The sequence below is a fragment of the Dermochelys coriacea genome, chromosome 1, assembly GCF_009764565.3.
Source record: "Dermochelys coriacea isolate rDerCor1 chromosome 1, rDerCor1.pri.v4, whole genome shotgun sequence".
Taxonomy (NCBI): Eukaryota; Metazoa; Chordata; order Testudines; family Dermochelyidae; genus Dermochelys; species Dermochelys coriacea.
In genome coordinates this window covers 289,229,393-289,250,705 of record NC_050068.2, presented here as the reverse complement: position 1 = coordinate 289,250,705, position 21,313 = coordinate 289,229,393, and the positions used below count along the sequence as shown (strand labels likewise).

Here is a 21,313-nt window from a genome sequence, read left to right as displayed (position 1 = left end):
CATGTTCAGCTTTTCTACACTAGAACAGAAAAAAAACAACCCCCCGACCAACTGGATCTCCTTAACAGTGTATTTCTTCAGGACTTCTGAATCAGAGCAGATCAGATCATTCTGAACTGATGTGATGTATAATGCCCATATCTGCTATGCAGTCAATTCCTCGCATTTTGTTTGAAGAGATAAGAATAAAGCTCCAGAATTTGGGTGAAATTGTTTTTATTACTGGACTCACAAGATTTATTATGGGCATAAAAAATTCTACTGCAACTGTCACAGGGAGTGATTAAACTTTACATATTGGGGTCCCTGACCCTGGCAGCATGAACTGGATTTGAAACACATCTACTGCTTTGGTCCTTATTTTCATATAGTCCTACTGTCAAACAGAAAATATTTAATCCTTGGAATTCAGTGCGTACAATTTTATTATTGTCTTTAAATCTTCCCCTTGTTTCAACTGCTGTTTATTAAATGTTCTTTTGACATAATATTTTCCTTTCTAAATGTGTCTGGGCTCATGAGGTGAACACAGTGGAGGCAAAACTGAATCTCTGACTTGAAACTATTTACGGACTGCAAGTAATGAAAAAGCAATGACAGATGAAATGGTGACTGTCTTTAGCATTTTGAATCCAGACTTCATTGCACTTGTTGATCAACTTTGAAAAATGAAATATGAACTGTAACATAATATCACTTCCAATGAGTCTTCTATCATCACATAAGGGATTAGGACTGCTACATAATTCTGCTTCTTCTGTAAAAGGGGACACTGTGACATAAAGAGGGGCTGATTGTTCCATTAGTTCTTGATATCATTTAGTACTTATGACATCATCAGCTATATGAATTGATATTTGCAGTCTGTAATTATCGGAAATGCTTTGGAACTGCTTACACAATTTGACATCTAGCCAATTTCTCATCTTCAGAATTTGTTGACTGCTGGACTACTGTACTCCTCCTTCCCTTCCCCAAAAGAGTGGTCTTTTTATTCTTTGGAGATTTGAAACAGATATTGTCTTTCGTGTGACTTAATTTGAATTTATTTTTGGAGTTTTCATATACTTTGGGGACTCAAAGGAGTTGCTGATAAATTAAGCAAATATGCAATAAATAGCTATCTACTGGATTTCAGTATGCATTAATTGTGACTGGACTCCAAGAGTGGGCTTAAAGATGAACTTTCATTATAAGGTGCCATCTTGTACCAGTACCCTGATTATTTCTTCATAGAAATCTTAGTTCCCGGTGTGAAAGAGGACTACAGGCTTGTGGCTTACCAGTATATCTATACTAACAAGCTACTAGTGGGTGCCAAATGATTTACTAGCAGGTATGTTGAGTGCCTGAAGCTATCATCTCCTGTGATGACCTATCCGCTCATCAGTTTGTTCAACACCATGGCATGCATCCATGATCCACTTCATCCTGCTGTCAAAGGCTCTGGTTAATAGGTACCTTCATGTTTAGAGATTTCTAAGTCAGGTAGGTCCATTTCTAACAGATAAATTTAATTTTAGAGAATTATCAGGTGAAGAAGGTCATCCTTTGGTGTCCTATAGTTAAAGGCTATAGGGCTTGTCTATCTGGCAAGTTATTCTGTAGTTTATGTTTGATGCGATAGAGAAGGAGAAGCCAGCAGAAAATTTCAAAGTGATCAGCTAGGAGAATGATCTTTGCAGCAGCATTCAGAATGGTTATGCATGGAGCAAGATTGCATTTGTTAATAGAGTGTCTTTTTCTGGTTTATCTTAAGTCACTTTGGAAGTGACTTAAAATAAACCAGAAAAAAGCAATCTTATTCTGGAATAAGAGTGTCCACATGAGGAGCTAATGTGGAATAGCTATTGTAAAATAGTTATTTGGAATAGCTATGATAGTCAATTATGTGCAAACCCTTATTCAGCAGAAAGCTCCTGCTGAGCTACATTTCCCACTTTCTTATTGCTCAACTGTTTTTTTAGGAAAAAGAAAGGAGTACTTGTGGCACCTTAGAGACTAACAAATTTATTAGAGCATAAGCTTTCGTGAGCTACACCTCACTTCATCGGATGCATTTGGTGGAAAATTTTTAAGTGAGTACTCCTTTTCTTTTTGTGAATATAGACTAACACGGCTGCTACTCTAAAACCTGTTTTTTTAGGAAATCACATTCAAAGAAGGGTGCTGTGTTGGTGCTTAATATAAAAATATAATAACAATGTTAAAAAGGTGCAGAAAATAAACAAAGGAACCTAATACCAAGGCTGTCTGTCCTTGGAGGAATGAAGGATTCAGCTGTGGAAACCAGAGAGCAGTACTTTCCTGTGTGGGGCTGGGACTGAAAACTATATTGTTGTAGAGAAATTTAGGAATAATCAGGCCATTTTCTCCCTTTTCCCCAGCTGTAAAGCTTGCCAGGCTGGGCATTTTCACTGGCTCCAGAGAACAGTTTTATAGCAAGCTGTTTATTATAACACAAAGAGAAAAATGTGCTAATTCTGTACCCTTAGCTGCACAAATAAAGAAAACATGTCATTGATTAACTAATGTGATCCCCAAAGCCTGTTTCTTTTTAACAGACATGGTTTAATCTTTGAGCAGCAGATGCACAAATTGTCTTAAGGCTGAAACTACAAACAGTGTGATTTTGTGAGGAGAACAGTACATGCAGGGAGACTATGGCAACAGTTGCAATATGCTATTTCTCTCTCTCTCTCTTTTGCAGCACTGCACCAAATCTGGCCTGGTGCCTTGCCTTGAAAGACACTTCGTTTCGAGCGCCATCCCCTGAGAGTATGGTTCAGCATCTTCTTTGCTGCGGTGATCAGTGTCTAGCAGTTCATGTGAAAATGGAGCTTCATTCCAGTTCTATTTCTAATCTTTCAAATGAGCAAATTAGTTATGAATTATTTATCGAGAACATTCAAGTGGGCACTAACAAAGGAAAATCAAATGTGCTTAGTACTGCCTTCCATGAAACTTCGGAGCTTTGGAAACGTATCCACCATGCTTCCAGTCATAGCTTCATTTTGTTCTGAAAACTTGACAGGTAGGGTTCACCTCTGCGAGGTTCTGAGCGCATCTTGTGATCTGCTTAGCATCCTTGCCTCCCCGTTGACTCAGTATTATGCAGAATTGGGTCCTTAGTAAGGGAACTAAAAGGCGGTGATTTCTATTGTGCTCTGAACTGATGTGTTCAAACCACTGAGCAAAGCAAATATATTCATTAAATAAAGCTAAGCCTCTCAGGCTCAAATATAATATGCTGAACAAGAACTGAGAGATTTTTTTCTCTTTGCTTTATGGACCTGCAGTATGTCCCTGATCCAGAAAAGCATTTAAGCACGTGAGTAACTTCAAGTACATGAACAGTCATATTAGTTTAAAGCTAAACACATGCGTAAGTGCTTTGCTATATTCAAGTCAGTGGGTTTCAGTATGGCGAATTGGCTGAATTGGCTGACATACTCCGACCCAGTTATTTAATCCACCTTTTTCTCATCAATACAAAATACAATAGATCACTGCCAATCTATTTTGACCACCTTCCAGATATTACAATATTAGACAACTCACTGCCTGGTAATGTATTTTGGGAACTGATTTCCTGAAGCTAAAGTTCTCTTCTTTCATTTGTGGACAAATGTCTTTCGATTGTTTTAAAATGAAAACTGACTCCCACAAATAGCCCTGGCCTCCTATAAATCTCCTGGCTTGTGCCAATTGCAAAATTCGGACTTTTTTATTGTAATAAACTAGCTATGTGTTCAACTTGAATTTTCTATGTGTACAAACTACCTCTCTGAGATGGCATCAGACCCAATCAGCTGTATGCCTTAGGCCCTATGCTGCTGAAAGCTCGTGAAAGTTCTTCTTTAGCCCAAGAGGTAGAGGCCCTCTGCTTTTGAAGAAGGAAAAAGTGGCTTTTATGCTATTTCTAGACCTCTGCTAGAGTAAAATATGGCCATTTGGGGAAGTAGAAGGAAAGGCATATCATGACTGGGAAGGACTTCAGGAGCCACACTGAGAGCATTAAGAATATTTTAGTGCACAGAGTTTTTGAAAGATGTTTATTGCTTGTTTTTAGAGCTGCATTTTGTGTCCCAAACAATATCAACAGATGTGACTTTCTGCTGGAAATGATTAATACATGTCAGCTCTCAATGAAAACTAACAACACCATTAACACTTATGGAGATATTGAAACAGCCGGTATTTTTGAACATTCTTTTGAAATTTAAGTATGTATTTTCACTGGGGGCAGAGCTGCACAACTACCCAGCGCATCCACAGGTGGCAGATCGTGGTAAGCTGTTCAAACTGGCCTGCTTCTGATCCAGAACCAAAATGTTGCCGCCCCTAGTCATTAAGCATCAGTATGCTGATGACGCTGTAGTGCTTGCTCACTTGGAAACAGGTCTTCAGGAGATCATCAGTGTCTTTGCTAAAGCATACCAGAAAATGGGACTGACACTCAACATCCAGAAGACAAAGGTCCTCTATCAGCAAGCTCCTGGGCACAACTCACAGCACGAGCAGTACAGATCCATGATCACCTTCTGGAGAATATTGTGCATTTCCCAAACCTAGGAAGCCACCTCTCAGAGGCAGCTGACACTGATGAAGAAATCTAGTTCCGGCTCAAATGTGCTAGCCGAGCTTTTGATTGTCTGAGAGAGAGGGTGTTTGAAGATTGCGACATCAGAATTAAACCCAAACTTATGGTTTACAAAGCTGTTGTGATCCGCACCCTATTTTATGGGGCTGAAACATGGATAACATATAGGAAACATCTTAAGGCTCTGGAGAAATATCAATGCTGTATGTGTAAGATTCTTTGAATTAAATGGGTGGATAGATGCACTAACATCAGCATCCTCTTGCAAGCTATATCACGAGCATTAAGGAATGATTATCTATCAACTTTGCTGGGCGGGTCATGTTGTTCGGATGCCTGATTCCAGACTGCTAAAACAATTTTTCTGTTCTCAAGTCAGCCAAGGCAAACATATTAGAGGAAGGCAGAAGAAACTTTACAGAGACATCCTCAAGGCTAATATGAGGAAATGTAATATTGACATCAGCTCATGGGAATCTGTAGCTCAGGATTGACAACATTGGAGGAATTGCTTGAGACAGGGAACTCAGCACTTTGAGAACCAGATGTGACTACATGTAATGGAGAAACAGGACTGACAGAAAGAGAGTGTCATGGCTCGAACCAGCTTCCCAAGTTCACTCACCCTGCTCGGTAATACATGTCTGCAATGTGGCAGAGTCTGTGGCTCTAGAATAGGCCTTATCAGCCATCAGCAGGTCCAGAGATAACTTGAAATGGACAATCCATGAAAGACAATCATCCTCAACTTTGAAGGATTGCTGATGATAATGTATTTTTAATATACATTTATTCTTATTTAACACATGATGGTTTACTGTTGAAGACAGTATAATTAATCACAGCAGTATTCCTCTATGAGGCTTTTTGCACATGAGTAATAAATAGGAGATATGAAGAGATTCTTGGCTACATGGTTTTGCCTTTTTGATACCATGTTTTTTATTTGTCATTCATATACATAAATTCACAAATAAGCCACCAATTTTATACATATGCATTATGGATGGACCAAGTTTAACACATGCCCTCAGGGCTCAGGAATTCTAGCAGTGGCCCTGGCAGCTTTAAATATTTACAGTATAATATTATCCTGAGAGGGCTGGGAAAGTGGATTGTTTAATCAATCCTATACTTTGTTCCTATTGCCAAAGCCATAAGAGAATAATTATCAAATGGATTTCAAAAACTGTTCATATCAATGTTTTTATAATTAGCTATTAACACTTTAATATGCAAAGATAGTCACAAAGGGCTGTACCCAAGAGGAAAATTAATTTTGAAAGAAATCATGACCCCATGGTGTGCTATAAGGAATTAGTTGTGTGGGGTCAGAGCCAAGGTTTTCCCAATTAAAAATAATCCTGTATAGTATCTGGATGGTTGCTAGGATCCACTGGAACCCAGAGTGAAAGGCTAATGGAATTTCTCCATTGTCCTCCTATTGGTACAGCTTTCCCTTCCCAGGACAATCACAGAGCATTTAGATTGCTGGCATGCAGGATGTGCAGAGACTTTTGTGGATGGTGGTCAAGCAATCAGTCACCCCAGAAGCCTTGTCTTTGCTAGGAAAAAAGGTGTGTTCTTAATTTGTTAGCTAACTCAAGGTAAAATCGTAGCAGTAACTAAGACAAGGCAGTTTGTAGATTTATAGATTTCTCACAAGGTAGCTGGTTAAGTTATAGACTATTAACTTGACCTGCTAACTCATAAAAACTACAACTGCCTTGTCTTCACTAGGATTTTACCTTGAGTTAGCTGACTCAAGTGAAGAGCACACCTTTTCTCCTAGTGAAGACACAGCCAGAGATTGTGTGTGTGTGCGCACGCATGCACATTTTTCTTGGTCAGCAGCCAGAGACAAGATTGGGAGCAGTGAGACAGCTGCATTTTAAAACTTTGTTTGCATAAGATGCAAAGGATTCTTGGCTATGGGAGCTTGGGAGGAAGAAATGGCAGTTTTGGAGTCATGAATGGGAAAAGGTAGGGAAGCCCTGCTCTAGTCTCATAGCATAGTCTCATAGTCTCAGTCTACTGTACTGTTCTGTCTTTGTTCTCTACACAACATTAATAATATGAGGAAACCAAATGAACACAGTTGGGTTCCAAATAACTGTGTTTACTAACTATATATAAATATACAAGGCCTAGCAGGATTGTGGTGGGTTCTGCAAGAGAACACAGGGAGGCCCACTAGAGAGCTTCCAAACTATTTAAAGGGATTGTGATGGGGTGTATACCCTATACTGGCATGAAAAAGGTTGACTAGAGCTAGAAAGCTCACTTAAGGTACCTGGACACTCTGGGTGGGTTGGCCAGCCCCATGTGATGATGAATCCCAATTGAGGGAGGAGCTGGGGGTTACTATAAAGAGAGGAGGTTTGTAATAAAAAGGGAGCTGTGGAGCAAGAGACAGGAATTCTGCAGTCACTCTCTGGGATCATTGTTTCATAGACTCGAAAGCTTGAAGGGACCACTGTGATCATATAGTCTGACCTCGTGTAGAACATAGGTCGTAGAACTTTCCCAAAATAATTCCTAGAGCAGATCTTTTAGAAAAACATCCTTAAATCTTGACTTAAAAATGGTCAGTGATGTAGAATCCATATAGCCCTTGATAAATTGTTCCAATGATTAATTACCCTCCCTTTCAAAAATTTATGCTTTATTTCCATTCTGAAGTTGTCTTACTTCAGCTCCCAGCCATTGTATTGTGCTATACCTTTCTCAGCTAGATATAAGAGTCCATTATTAAATATTTGTTCCTGACATAGATACTTCTAGATTGTAATCAAGTCACCCCTTAATCTTTTCTTTGTTAAGATAAATAGACGGAGGTCCTTGAGTCTATCACAATAAGTCATGTTTACTAATCCTTTAATAATTCTCATGGCTCTTCTCTGAACTCTCTCCAATTTATCAACATCCTTCTTGAATTGTGGGCACCAGAACTGGAAACTGTATTCCAGCAATGGTTGCACCAGTGCCAAATACAAGGTAAAACAACCTCTCTACTCCTACTGAGGATTTCCCCGTTTATGCTTCCCTGGATCGCATTAGCTCTTTTGGCCACTTTATTAGTCACATCAGTGACCTGGCCACTTAATTATTTACCACTTCCCAATTTTTGTGTCATCTCCAAATTTTATCAATGATGATTTTATGTTTTCTTCTGGATCATTGATAAAAACTGTTAAGAAGTTTAGGACCAATAACTGATCCCTGTAGAATCCCAATGGAAACATACTAGCTCAATGATCATTCACCATTTACAGTGTCATTTTGAGACCTATCTGTTAGCCAGTTTTTAATCCATTTATTGTGTGCCACGTTAATTATATATCATTCAAGTTTTTTAATCAAAGTGTCACATGGTACCAAATTAAACACCTTATAGAAGCCCAAGTATGTTACATCAGCGCTATTACCTTTATCAACCAAAGATATCATGTTTGTTTGCATAAATTAAATTACTGTCCTTTAATTCTTTATTAATTGAGTCTCGTATCAGCCAGTCCATTATCTTGCCTAGGCTCAATGTCAGGCTGAAAGGCCTATAATTACCTGGGTTATCCCATTTCCCCTTTTTTAAAAATGGCACAATAATCATTTTCTTACAGTCTTTGGGAACTTCTCCTGTGCTCCAGGACTTTTTGAAAATAAATATTAATGGTCCATCAACCTCCTCAGCCAGGCTTTTTAAAACTCTTGGTTGCAAGTTATTTGGACCTGGTGATTTAAAAATCACCTGGTGATCTAACTTTAGTAGCTTTTGTTTAATGTCCTCTGGAGACACTAGTGGAATAGAAAGAGTGATATTATCACCATATGATGAGACTATATCATCTGTTTTTTTTCCCAAACACAGAACAGAAATATTTATTGAATACTTCTGCCTTTTCTGCATTATTATTGGTTATTTTATGGATCCATTTCCATCTAGTAATGGACCAGTAACATTGTCAGGATTCTTTTTGTTCTTCATATATTTGAAAAATTCTTTCTTATTATCCTTAACTCTGGTGGCCATAGATTTCTTTTTGTGTTCCTTTGCTTCCCTTATCAATTTTCTACAATTTATAATTTATTATTTATATTAATTGCTATCAACTTCCCCATCTTCTATTTGTTGTATTTATTTATTTAATTTATTTATTATAGATACCTTCACTTCCCCTCCTATCCAGGTCATTTTTTAAACCAGCACAGCCTTCTTCCTCAATTGTGTCTTTTTGGGCATCTAGTAAGATGTTCTTGAAGGATTCCCCATTATCATTCACATTTTTCTAATTATATGCTTCCTCTCAGCTGATTTGGCTCATAATTAGTTTCAGCTTTGTGAAATGGCCCTGTTAAAGCATCAAGTACATATAGTACTGGTCTGGACTTTATTTTGCTTGCATATTATAAATATGATCATTTAACTCATGATCATTCTTAGATTCATAGATTCATAGATACTAAGGTCAGAAGGGACCACTCTGATCATCTAGTCCGACCTCCTGCACAGCGCAGGCCACAGAATGTCACCCACCACTCCTATGAAAAACCTCACCCATGTCTGAGCTATTGAAGTCCTCAAATCATGGTTCAAAACTTCAAGGAGCAGAGAAGCCTCCCTCAAGTCAACCATGCCCCATGCTACAGAGGAAGGCGAAAAACCTCCAGGGCCTCTCCAATCTGCCCTGGAGGAAAATTCCTTCCCGACCCCAAATATGGCAATCAGCTAAACCCTGAGCATATGGGCAAGATTCACCAGCCAGATACCCAGGAAAGAATTTTCTATAGTAACTCAGATCCCATCCATCTAATATCCCATCTCAGGGGATTTGGCCTATTTACCCTGAATATTTAAAGATCAGTTACTTACCAAAATCCCATTATCCCATCATACCATCTCCTCCATAAACTTATCGAGTAGAATCTTAAAACCAGATAGATCTTTTGCCCCCACTGCTTCCCTTGGAAGGTTATTCCAAAACTTCACTCCTCTGATGGTTAAAAACCTTCGTCTGATTTCAAGTCTAAACTTCCTGGTGGCCAGTTTATACCCATTTGTTCTTGTGTCCACATTGGTGCTGAGCTTAAATAATTCCTCTCCCTCTCCTATATTTATCCCTCTGATATATTTATAGAGAGCAATCATATCTCCCCTCAACCTTCTTTTAGTTAGGCTAAAATTCTACCTAAGTTACCATTAATTTTTAATTCTGTGATCAGTTCTTCGTTATCTGTTAGGATAAGACCTAATACAGATTTCCCCTTCATTGGTTGCAACACTTTTTGAGTTAGGAAATTGTCATTTTGTAATGTTAAGACATTCCAAGGATGTTTCAGAACTGGCAGCATGAGACCTCCAGCATATGTCACTCAAATTGAAGTCTCCCATGATCACACAGTTTTTTCCCCTACACACTATAGATAGATAAAAAGCTGGTCATCCTGTTCCCTAATGTGATTTGGTAGTCTGTAGCAGACACCAACTAATACCCTTCTTATGCTTTTGTTAGGACCTTGATCCATAAGTATTCAAGATCAGTTCCTTCTGAGTTATCAGTGACTCAGAAACAGATAATGCCAACATTATGTGAATCATCCCACTAGTTTTCAGTAATACTAACTAGATTGAATTTATGCTCTTAAATGAGCAATTCCAATTCCTCTTGTTTGTTACCCTGGCTCCTAGCATTGGTGTATAGGTAATTCAAGAATTTCCTCTCTTCATGTCCTTCAGTTCCTTGGTTAATTTTAATTAATCAGAGTGGAAGGAGCCCGAGGAGGGCAGAAGGGTTTTTAAGTTTATATTTACATGCTGGGACTGCTTCGGAGATTCCAGGGGAGAGCTCTGCAAATCTTAGCTCTGCATGAAAGATAAGCTTGGAGAATTCTAAGAATTCTAAGAAAGGCTGAGTAAGAAAAAGCCCAGGAAGCAGCAGCAAGGAGGTGAACTGACCACACCTTGGCTGCTGGTTATGGTTATGGGGTGGTAGCCAGTGTAGTAAGAGAGCCTGGGTCCCCCTACCAGTCACTGGGAAGGTGGCCTGAGTCTAGAGATGGAAACAAGGATGACAGAGAGCCTTGAGAGAAGGGTGGGAGGACAATGGGGCCTGGAATTTGGGCTGAAGACCTTGTTATAAGGTCACTGGATTGTTCATTTGTGGGACTTTGATACCCTGGAAGGGGAGAGACTTTGAAGTGACCTGGCTGATGGGTCAAGCCACAAGAAGGGCAACCACTGCAGGGCCAGAGCAGCTGTTGGCAAGGAGGCAGGAGACAATGAATGAACAGCTATGTCAAGCCCAGCCACAAGGGGGAAACCTAAGGTTAGCATACTCTTCTACAGGAATACTACCCAGTTCCTAGACCTATACATTACTTGAACCTTTTCCATTAGTCCAAAAATTCAAGAAAATCTTGATTTGTTCAGAATTACAATGAGTTTTGTAATCCCATTCTTGTCCCTAATGAAGATTAATGTGAAATTTAATTCACATAATTAAATTTCCCTTCTAATATGATTGGCAGGTCTAGATCTCTGCTCACAAGGTGGAGAATATTACAGGCGTTAGATGTCAGGATTAAGGCTCCCTGGGAAATGTGAGTAGAGATGGATGCAGTGATCTTATACGCAGATGAAAGTCCATTGACGTCAGTGGAGATTCTTAGATTTACATTTGTGTCACTGAGGACTGAATTTGGCTCACAGTGCCTAATCAGTTAATACTACTTATCTGAGTTTATTTCTCAAATAACATTTTTAAAAGAAAAAATCCTGAATGTAGTTTTAGTAAGAGAGAAATTCTTCCCTTCTGGGCTGTAGATGAATTGTGAGCTACTATATCCCTTTTTTGAAATGTCCACGGGGAATGGAAAAACCCCATGAGCCTTCTTGTGACAGTGAACAGAGACTCATCTTGACAAGTGGTGGACTACCTTTATTGTTCAAATGTTGTATGCTGGCAACTAGCATCATCTGCTCTTGAAGTAAAGTGGTACTGAGTCACTTTACCTTGCGTGATCCTGTTTTGCTCCCCAAAGCCACACTCCAGATGCCGTCTAGTTTTATCTGACTTATACATTCCAATTTATTTTTAGTCATTTGCATTCTGCTTAGTTCATGAAAGTGTACTTATGGTGTATTTTGTCATCTTTACATGCTATCAGTTGTAGCCCCACAAAAGAGGTGGAAAGCATACCCGTATCCCCCTCACATGAAGCATCCCTAATTTAGAACCAAAACTAGCAATTCTTTAAAAATGCTAGCAAGTAAAGCAGATTAGTCCTGAGACGAGCTTTGATTCACACACTGGCTATTTACATAGGATTTTCTAGAGACAGGTGTGGCCAAACCTGTCTGACATGTGGAACCTAGAATAATAAAGAATGAGACTTCAAGTTGCAAGTAACTTTCAGGGCTGCTGCTTTCTCACCACCATAGCAAGCTGCCTTGGACTGTATGTGGGGGAGGGGCGGATGTTGAGGGTGGGAGATTATCGTGTGTGTGTGCGCGCGCGCGGTCACTAATGGTTATGTGGGTAGAGGGAGAAATGTGCTTCACTTTTGTTTAGTTTTGTAATGATTCTAGATTGTATTTTTTAATTAAAATGGCAAGGTCACTTACAGCCCAGTAAAGATATTCTTTTATGTTGCTACATTTATATCCAAAGAAATAAACACAATTTTGGGGTGAAATACTCCATTATTACAGCACTGAGGCAAACTTCTTCTGTGCCTGTAACTCACAGCAACAGGAACAAACGGAAGCACATCATTTCACGCTCAGCTGTTAAACTTTGGCCTAGCTGCTGTGCACAGGTCATCGGAGCTGCATTTTGGCTAACCCTGTTATAAAAGTCTTAGCAGTCAACACAACTAAAGTGTGAGTTGTTTTCATTTCCTTTGTGTGAATCATAAACAGGGTTGTTTACTGCAGAAACTTCCAATCAGTTATAAATATCTGCAAGTTCACTGAAGGTAACGGTACGAAACGGGTGTCTGAGAACATAATGGGAATATACAGTGTTGTAGCCGTGTCGGTCCCAGGATTTGAGAGAGATAAAGTAGGTGAAGTAATATCTTCTATTGGACCAACTTCTGTTGGCGAGAGAGACAAGCTTTAGAATTTACAGAGTTCTTCTATGTAAGCTTGAAAGCTTGTCTCTTTCCCCAGCAGCAGTTGGTTCAATAAAAGATATTACCTCAACCCCCTTATTTCTCTAACATAATGGGAAGTCTGCTAAATTGCATAGATATAAATGAAAGCATAATTTGGCCTTTAGAAACTCTAGGTTTAGAGGTCTTACAAAGAGTGCAGATGCAAGTGGTTGGTGATCAGCTGATGACGTGTGTGAATAAAGAACCTGGCTTGACTTTCAGAACCCAGGATGAGTTTGCAGGGCTTGCCCTAAAAAAAAAAAAAAAAAAAAAAAAAAATCTTTGTGTCAGTAAACTGAACTCATCTGCTATAGAAATAATTGAGCAATGTCAACAATGGAACTAAAAAGAAGAGGAGTACTTGTGGCACCTTAGAGACTAACAAATTTATTGCATCCGATGAAGTGAGCTGTAGTTCACGAAAGCTTATGCTCAAATAAATTTGTTAGTCTCTAAGGTGCCACAAGTATTCCTTTTCTTTTTGCGAATACAGACTAACACGGCTGCTACTCTGAAACAATGGAACTATTCACTGTTTTCCCTGACTCCAATTTTAGAGTAAAATTTTATTTGAAAGGTTTCAAATTTTATTCTGGATGATGTATATTTGAAAAGTTTTGGACAGTGAAGACTGCAAATATACTAATTAAAAAAAAAAAAAAAAAGTAACCAGAGGGTGGAACCACTTCCAGACCTCTTGTTTAGAGCGTTCTAACTTCTCTCTTTATGGCATTTTGTTTGCTGAAACTTAATTTGATGATGAAAAATGTTATTGTAGCTGGATACTTTTGCAAAGCAATTTCAGACATTTTGACAGCCCCTTTCAGTGAATTATTTAATCACATGCATTTACTATTTTCAGCACTTTGGTCCTGATCTTGCTTCTTCTGAAGTCAATAGAATCACCAGGCCCCACAAACAGTTTTCTTTGCTTTTGAAAGGGGCATATCTGGACTAGCTGGATATGACATTTAAACAAATAAACCCTCTAAACCAAACCAAATGAACCCTCTACAATGTGATGTTCTAGCTGAGATGCTAAAGTCAGGAAACTCAGTTATTATTGCTATACCTACTCTAATTCTGTTTACTGGCACATAGTATTATATAGTATGTTAACCATAATACCTTTTTACTCAGACACCTACAACACCACACATGTACCCTACCCAATACAGTGTTCTATTACTGGTGATTTTTTGTTTTAGCTTAGAATTTCTCTCTGAATGCTATTTTTTCAAACTATTTTTTTTTCAGATTTAATCCTAGATAATTCCTTAGTGTCACCAACAGAGAAACATTATTGTAATAAGTTAGAGTTTCTTAGGTGTCTTATCAAGATTCAAAATTCACACTTACAAAGCAAAACACCTTTATAAATGACAGAACAAGTCAGGGTAACATTGTCTCTGGATCAAAATTGTAGCAGCTAGGTGCATTTGACTTACAGCAATAATTTCCTTTTATTCCTGCACAACCAGTTGTAAAAACCGATAACCAACTTTAAGTTTGTCATCCTAAAGGATTAGCTTTAAACCTTATACAGAACTACAGAATAATTCTTTACACAGATATATAGAGATGCAGTGCATCTTTTTCTTTCCTACTTGGTGGATTCAGAGTTCTTCTAACAAGTGAAAGTGCAAGTGCCTGGGTGTTCAAATGTGAACTCCATGAATGTATCTGTAAACCAATCTTACTTTTCACTCACCTTCAACACTTTGTAAATATATTTCCCACATATAAGTAAGATTTGAAGTATCTCTGAGACTAAATGGACAACATCTAACACTTGTGTCCATCAGGAGCAGTTTAGGGTCCCACTCCATCTGTTAAGTTGTTTGTGGTCATTTGGAAAATAATCTTTTCCACATTAGCCTTATCCATTTCTAAATTGCCCTAGAATAGTTGCATCTACTGTAGCTGAACTCCAGTTGTAATAAGTGGTCTTGTACGGGAAGCACTGTCTCTCCACCATGGCTTATGTTTCCTGGAGCAGTATTAAACAATATTTTAAGCAGTGCCCTGACTTTAACTAATGAGTTACTGAGGTCAACATACACAGAGATGAATGATGTTAAAATCAGTTTTACAAAGTGTTCAAGACTAGTGTGCTAAGGGCACAGGCCATATCTACATCTGGTGCAGGGAAAAAACGTTTCCTCTCTTAGCTGACCTCTGAGAGGCAGCTACATGCAGCTCCAGCAGATATCCTTGCCAGGTGTCCAGCTTCTCCTTTCCTCTGCATGGGGGAAAAAGAGGCCCATACAATATCCCTGAAATCCCAGAATGAGTAAAGGGCCAAACCCAAGAGGAAGGCATGAGCAGTGAACAGGTCCTGAGTCCTCTGTGGGACATAAAGCTTGGAGGACAAAGGATGTCTGGGATAGAGTATGGAATAAGTCCTACATATGGGCTAATGTTTGCGGGTAACTGTAGAACCAGAAGCCACCCCAGTATTGGATAGGGTACTATACAAACTTTTTTACAGCCCTTCTTACAATGGTCAGAGGTTATTTGAATGCAGCAGCATTCAAGCATCTATGCCTTCATGCTCTGTGAAGCTGTAACAAAAAGAGGATGGTGATCAATTGTTCTTCATGTCCACTGAAGGTAGGAAAAGTAGTACAGTAAAAGCTTTGTTATCTGGCATGTTAGAGAATGGGGGGGTGCTGGTTAGTCAAAAATTCTGGTTAACTCAGAGTTATACTTACCAATGGTGGGAGGGAATTTCGGTGTGGGAAGGGGCTTAAGGTTGGGGTGCAAGGCACTGGCTCTGGGAGGGTGTTTGGGTGTGTGAGGGGGCTCGGGACAGGGGGTTGGGGTGCAGGAGAGGTTTCAGGGGGCAGGAAGCACTCATCTTTTGCGACTCTCCACAAGCGACAACATGTCCCTGCTGCTTCTAGGCGGAGGCGTGGCCAGGCGGCTCTGTGCGCTGCCTCCGCAGTCCCTGGCCAATGGGAGCTGCAGAGCCAGCACTTGGGGCGGGGGGGGGGGGGCAGCGCACGGAGGAGCAGATTAGGGTCCAGCGCACGGAGCCCCGTGGCCATTTCTCCACCTAGGAGCAGCAGGGACCTTTCACCACTTCTGGGGAGCCACATGGAGCCAGGCAGGGAGCCTGCCAGCCCCACGTCAATCGGACTTTTAATGGTCCAGACAACTGTGCTGACCAAAGCTGCCAGGGTCCTTTTTCGACCGGGTATCCTGGTCAAAAACCAGACATCTGGCAACCCCATTGAAGATTTGTATTGGAAGATATCAGTATGCCGATTTCTAGAGCTTTCTGGTTGGTAAAGTGCCAGATAACACAGCTTTTACTGTAATTAGATTAATCTGCAGCAAGGGAGATTTAAATTAGATATCAGGCAAAACTTTTAAACTATAAGGATTGCAAAGTACTGGAATAGATCACCAAGGGAAGTTGTTTCAGAGTAGCAGCCATGTTAGTCTTTATTCGCAAAAAGAAAAAGGAGTACTTGTGGCACCTTAGAGACTAACAAATTTGAGCATAAGCTTTCGTGAGCTACAGCTCACTTCATCATTCGGAGGTTTTTAAGAACAGATGAGACAAACACATGGGGAGATGGATTAGAAGATAACCTCTCAAGGTCTTTTCCAGTCCTACATTTTTATGAAAAGTTCTATTGTCAGGAATTGTATTCTATACCAGTTATACGCTTTAATTCTGGTTAGTTTTTGTGAGCAGATGCCTTTTCCAACCTGCTCCCAAACATAATCCACACACTGTAGAGAGTTCAAACTCACCTAACTTATTTCAGAGTAGTAGCCGTGTTAGTCTGTATTCGCAAAACAAAAAGGAGTACTTGTGGCACCTTAGAGACTAACAAATTTATTTGAGCATAAATTTTCGTGTCACTGTAACTCCAAACAATTTTAACAAATACATCATGCACAAATGTGCTCCCAATGCAGTACAGTGTGCAAAATACCACCTTTTGGATTAGCTTGCTTTCAGCAGATCTTTGGGTGTTACCATAATATATAATAATTACTACTAATACTCTACCCACTATTTCATTTTGAACTATTTTGGTGCCAGAGGAGGTGGAGATAACTGGCATATCAGCACAATAGGTTCAAATAGTGTTTCATGACAGTCCAACAGTCTCCCTGTGACATTCTGAAACCTCTAAGAATCAAAGTGCTTCTGGGAACTGTGGAATACATACTCAAAAGTCTTTGCAACTGAAATTGTTTAGAATAGTCCTAGTGTTGACACATGGCAAAATATGTGGACACCATTTGTGCTTAAACCACTTATAATTCATAGGTTCAATGAGGAATGATACAGTTCTCTTCTGCAGATATTGCCATAGTATAGACAGTCAAAAATTGTTTTCAGCAGTTAATGATAGCAGAACTGAACCCATTCTCCTTGTCTGTATTGTTCCAATTGGCTCTCAACTGTCAAACAATCATTCAGGCAACAGGGACTAGCTGACCCTACTCTTTAAATGTTATATCATATCATCATTCTCAAACATGCATAGTCTGTAAGGACTGTTGCGCCAGCCAAGGTTGATGGTGTGCTGGATGTCATGTAGTGAAGTTTCCACATCTGGCTCAATTTTGCGAATCCAGGAATCTCTGAGGCAGCCCCGCAGGCAGTGAACATAAGAATGGCCATACTGGGTCAGACCAAAGGTCCATCCAGCCCAGTATCCTGTCTGCTGACAGTGGCCAATGCCAGGTGCCCCAGAGGGAGTGAACCTAATAGGTAATGATCAAGTGATCTCTCTACCACCATCCATCTTCACCCTCTGAAAAACAGAGGCTAGGGACACCATTCCTTACCCCTCCTGGCTAATAGCCATTAATGGACTTAACCTCCATGAATTTATCTAGTTCTCTTTTAAACCCTTTTATAGTCCTAGCCTTCACAACCTCCTCAAGCAAGGAGATCCACAGGTTGACTGTGCGCTGTGTGAAGAAGAACTTCCTTCCAATTTGTTTTAAACCTTCTGTCCATTAATTTCATTTGGTGGCCCTTAGTTCTTATATTATGGGAACAAGTAAATAACTTTTCCTTTTTCACTTTCTCCACACCACTCATGATTTTATATACCTCTATCATTTCTCCCCTTAGTCTCCTCTTTTCCAAGCTGAAAAGTTCTAGCCTCTTTAATCTCTTCTCATATGGGACCCGTTCCAACCCCCTAATCATTTTAGTTGCCCTTCTCTGAACCTTTTCTAAAGCCAGTATATCTTTTTTGAGATGAGGAGACCACATCTGTACACAGTATTCAAGATGTGGGCGTACCATGGATTTATATAAGAGCAATAAGATATTCTCCGTCTTATTCTCTATCCCTTTTTTAATGATTCCTAATATCCTGTTTGCTTTTTTGACTGCCGCTGCACACTGCATGGACATCTTCAGAGAACTGTCCACGATGACTCCATGACTCAGGTTCATGGAGAATCTGAGAGTGTGGCATGCTGGGTTGTTTTTGTCCATCCTGGCAACATGGTCGGAGAGCATGTAACATAATCTGAAAAGGAAAAATACTTGGGATTGAATCCTTTTTTGTTTCTTTTTCTTGTATCAATAAAGCCTGAAAGGTATTTCTTCTGGATTTTTTCTTTTATAAATAGTTGGAAAAGGTGAAGACTGATGGGTGTTCTCATGTTTTTACATTGGAAGTGCAGGTGTTGTATACCTTAGAAGACTAGCTTGATCTACATTAAATTTAGAAAGTCTTCATAATCTTTCCCATCATTTTAGACTAACAGCAGTATTACCACCACCAAACATTCAAAAATAACGAATCAGGCTCATACAATTTACAAGAGTTACTTATATAATCATGAGATTTAAAAAAAAAAATAAATGTTGTGTTCCTTTCATTTGACTGGTCTTGGAACCTTTAGGGTTCACATTTTCAAGCTTTTCTCCTCAACCATGAGGGTTAGAAACATTTTACAAGCCTCACAATAAAATCATGAGGATTAGGGATGCCGTGAGACAGCAGTGCTGCGATAGAGGTGTTCAGCTGCTACCAGGCTGTAGACAACGTCTGAACAAGGTTAGAGTGCTTGAAACGCCACCCACCTCCAGGAGGTGTCTACACGAGAGTACCACCATTATTGCCACCAATGAAGCTAAATCAGGGATAGTAGTGGTGAGAGAATTTTAGCAATGAAAACCCAGTGTAGACACCAGTATTATGACCCAGATAGTCAAAAATCCTGAGTCAGCTCTTCACAAAATAATGAGATTGGTTTAAAAATAATTAGATTAAAATAAATGCATTGGATTTCTTTTGATTTGCCTTCTGGTTTTTGACCCCTTAAACTGCACTTGGGTCAGATTTTCGAACTCCAGTCTCTCCACCCAGAAGGTCTAGAAAGTTATGTTTGTTTTTAAATGAAAGCTGAAGTGCTCAGGTTAGCACGTGTAGGCTACAGCTGGGGTTTTAAAGACAAAAACAACTGTCAGGAAGTGAAGGGAATTGGTTTTATTCAGATTGTTGGAAAATGTTTTTTTGGGTTCACAGCCTTCGAACACGGGCGAAAAGGTCGGGTTGGTTAATGCCTCTTCTCCCAGCTCCCTCATTTCTTTTTTGCCATCACAATAAATGGACACCCAGTACAAATCCATGGTCTAAACCAGTAAAATGACCGCCCCGCCCCACACCAGTGGGAGACTACAAGTCCCAGCATGCAATGCTCGGCCAGGCTCTCACAATGTAACTTCTATACCGCAACATGCAATGCGCCTTATGTTCTAGAAAAACTACAAGCCCCAGCGTGCTTTATCATAGACCACTTCGCCCGCTTCGGCGCATTGCATGCAGGGATTCGTAGTCTTCGAAGCCTACGCTTCTTTCCTCCGCCTCTTCCCCTCTGTAACCGCTGCCTCCACGTCCCGCGCACGCTCTGCGCCACGTACGCTGTGACATCGCCCGAACAGCAGCGCGAGCCTGCCTGAGCCAATCAGCGGCTACAAAATCGCGTCGCTCAGGCGGCTCGCGAGAGCCTGCTTGAACTTTGACCTCGTCCCAAGCGCGAGCTGCGGCCGTCTCGGGTTCTGTTCCTTTCCCCTCCTCCCGCCTGAGCGAGGCCGCTCCCTCCCCCCCCGTCTCACCAAGTGGCGATGAGCCTGCCCCCCCGGCGGCGCCCTCACTGATCCCCCTCCCTTCTCGCTCCGCGCCGCCCCCGGGGACACAGCCGCCGCACCCAGCCAGCGCCGTCCCCAGCAGCGGGCGAGGTGGAGCCGGCGAGGCCCAGAAGACACCCCCCACCGGGACCATCAACATGGCGAGCGCCTCCTACCACATCTCCAACCTGCTGGAGAAAATGACATCCAGCGACAAAGACTTCAGGTGAGCGCCGGGCCCCCCCCGCCCTGAGCTCCCCGCGCAGGCCCCTTATCTCTCCCCTGTCTTCTGAGCCCGCTCTCCGCCTGCGACCCGGGGGCCTCCCCGCGAGGCTGCTGCTCCTCCTATCGCAACCCGGGCCTGGCTCTTGTGCCCCCGCGGCAGGAGGCCGATGACTCCGGGGCCTGTGGCTCGTGGGCAGAGGCCCGGCGGTCAGAGCCGCGGCGGGGGCTGGCCTGGAGAGATGTGCGGTAGGAGCGCGCCCTTCCCCCGCCCACCCGTCGGGAAGCATTGCAGGGGGCGGTGAGCGGGGGTCTGGGCTCAGGGGGAAATCCCAGCCTCTCTCCTCCCCCCCAGGCTGGCCCCGAGTTTTCTGGCGCCCAGCGAAAGTTTAGTCTAAGTTGCTTGGCTTCTTCTCGGTGTGTGTGAAGTGGGGAGACGAGAGCCGAGTGCACCGTGCTCAGAAGTCCTCCTGGGGTTGAGAGGCGGGGAGCCACTAAGGGCTGACCTCAGTAGTTGGCGACCTGCGTGTGATTTCAGTCCATTAGCTCCATCGGGAGGCTGTCCCACGAGGGCAGGGTTGACGTTGATAGAAAAGCGTTGGTGCCTACTAGCCTTGTTGCACCTGTTCTGTGGTCAGACGGTTTCTTGCTCCAAGGCCGACCATGAAAGTCCATGCTTGAAGTTTTTGTAAGGGAAGCCTAACTGAAAATTATATCTGATGGAGGGGAAAGTGACTTAAAGTTTAGGATTTGTCACAACAGAACTAGAATTGTGCAGGTGCACTCAAATAGTAGCTGTTTGCTAGTAATCATAGTTCTACATCACTGTAGATTAAAGAAGTTGTGCATATAAACGTTGAATATTTGACAGTGAAATGACAACATAAAATATTGGATTTGTTTCATTATAAATATACTGTAGAAAACAAAGTTGAGGTTTTGTCTCCATGCATTAATTTTTTTAAAACATTTCTTGAACCAGCAGTGGAAGGCTAAATGTGTCAGCTACTGAATGCATCAGGTTAAAAATCCTTTAAAAAATTTGGGTATAAGCTTTCATGGGTAAAAAAAACAAACTTCAGACATCTGAAGAAGTCTGCTTTTTACCCATGAAAGCTTATGCCCAAATAAATCTGTTAGTCTTTAAGGTGCCTCCTCCTGATAATTAAGAAAAATTATTCTTTTGTATTAAATAGCTTAGCAAATCAAAGTTA

General features: G+C 41.0%; 1 protein-coding gene across 1 annotated transcript in view; it reads left to right on the top strand.

Annotated features, from left to right (window-relative positions):
* Positions 1-19,659: 19,659 nt before the first annotated feature.
* CAND1 (cullin associated and neddylation dissociated 1) overlaps positions 19,660-21,313 on the top strand; it is a 51,261-nt gene continuing 49,607 nt past the window's right edge. The window contains exon 1 of the mRNA XM_038411866.2: positions 19,660-20,103. Coding sequence (XP_038267794.1) covers positions 20,036-20,103 — 68 coding nt within the window. The 5' untranslated portion in view covers positions 19,660-20,035. The remainder of the gene's footprint in view (positions 20,104-21,313) is intronic.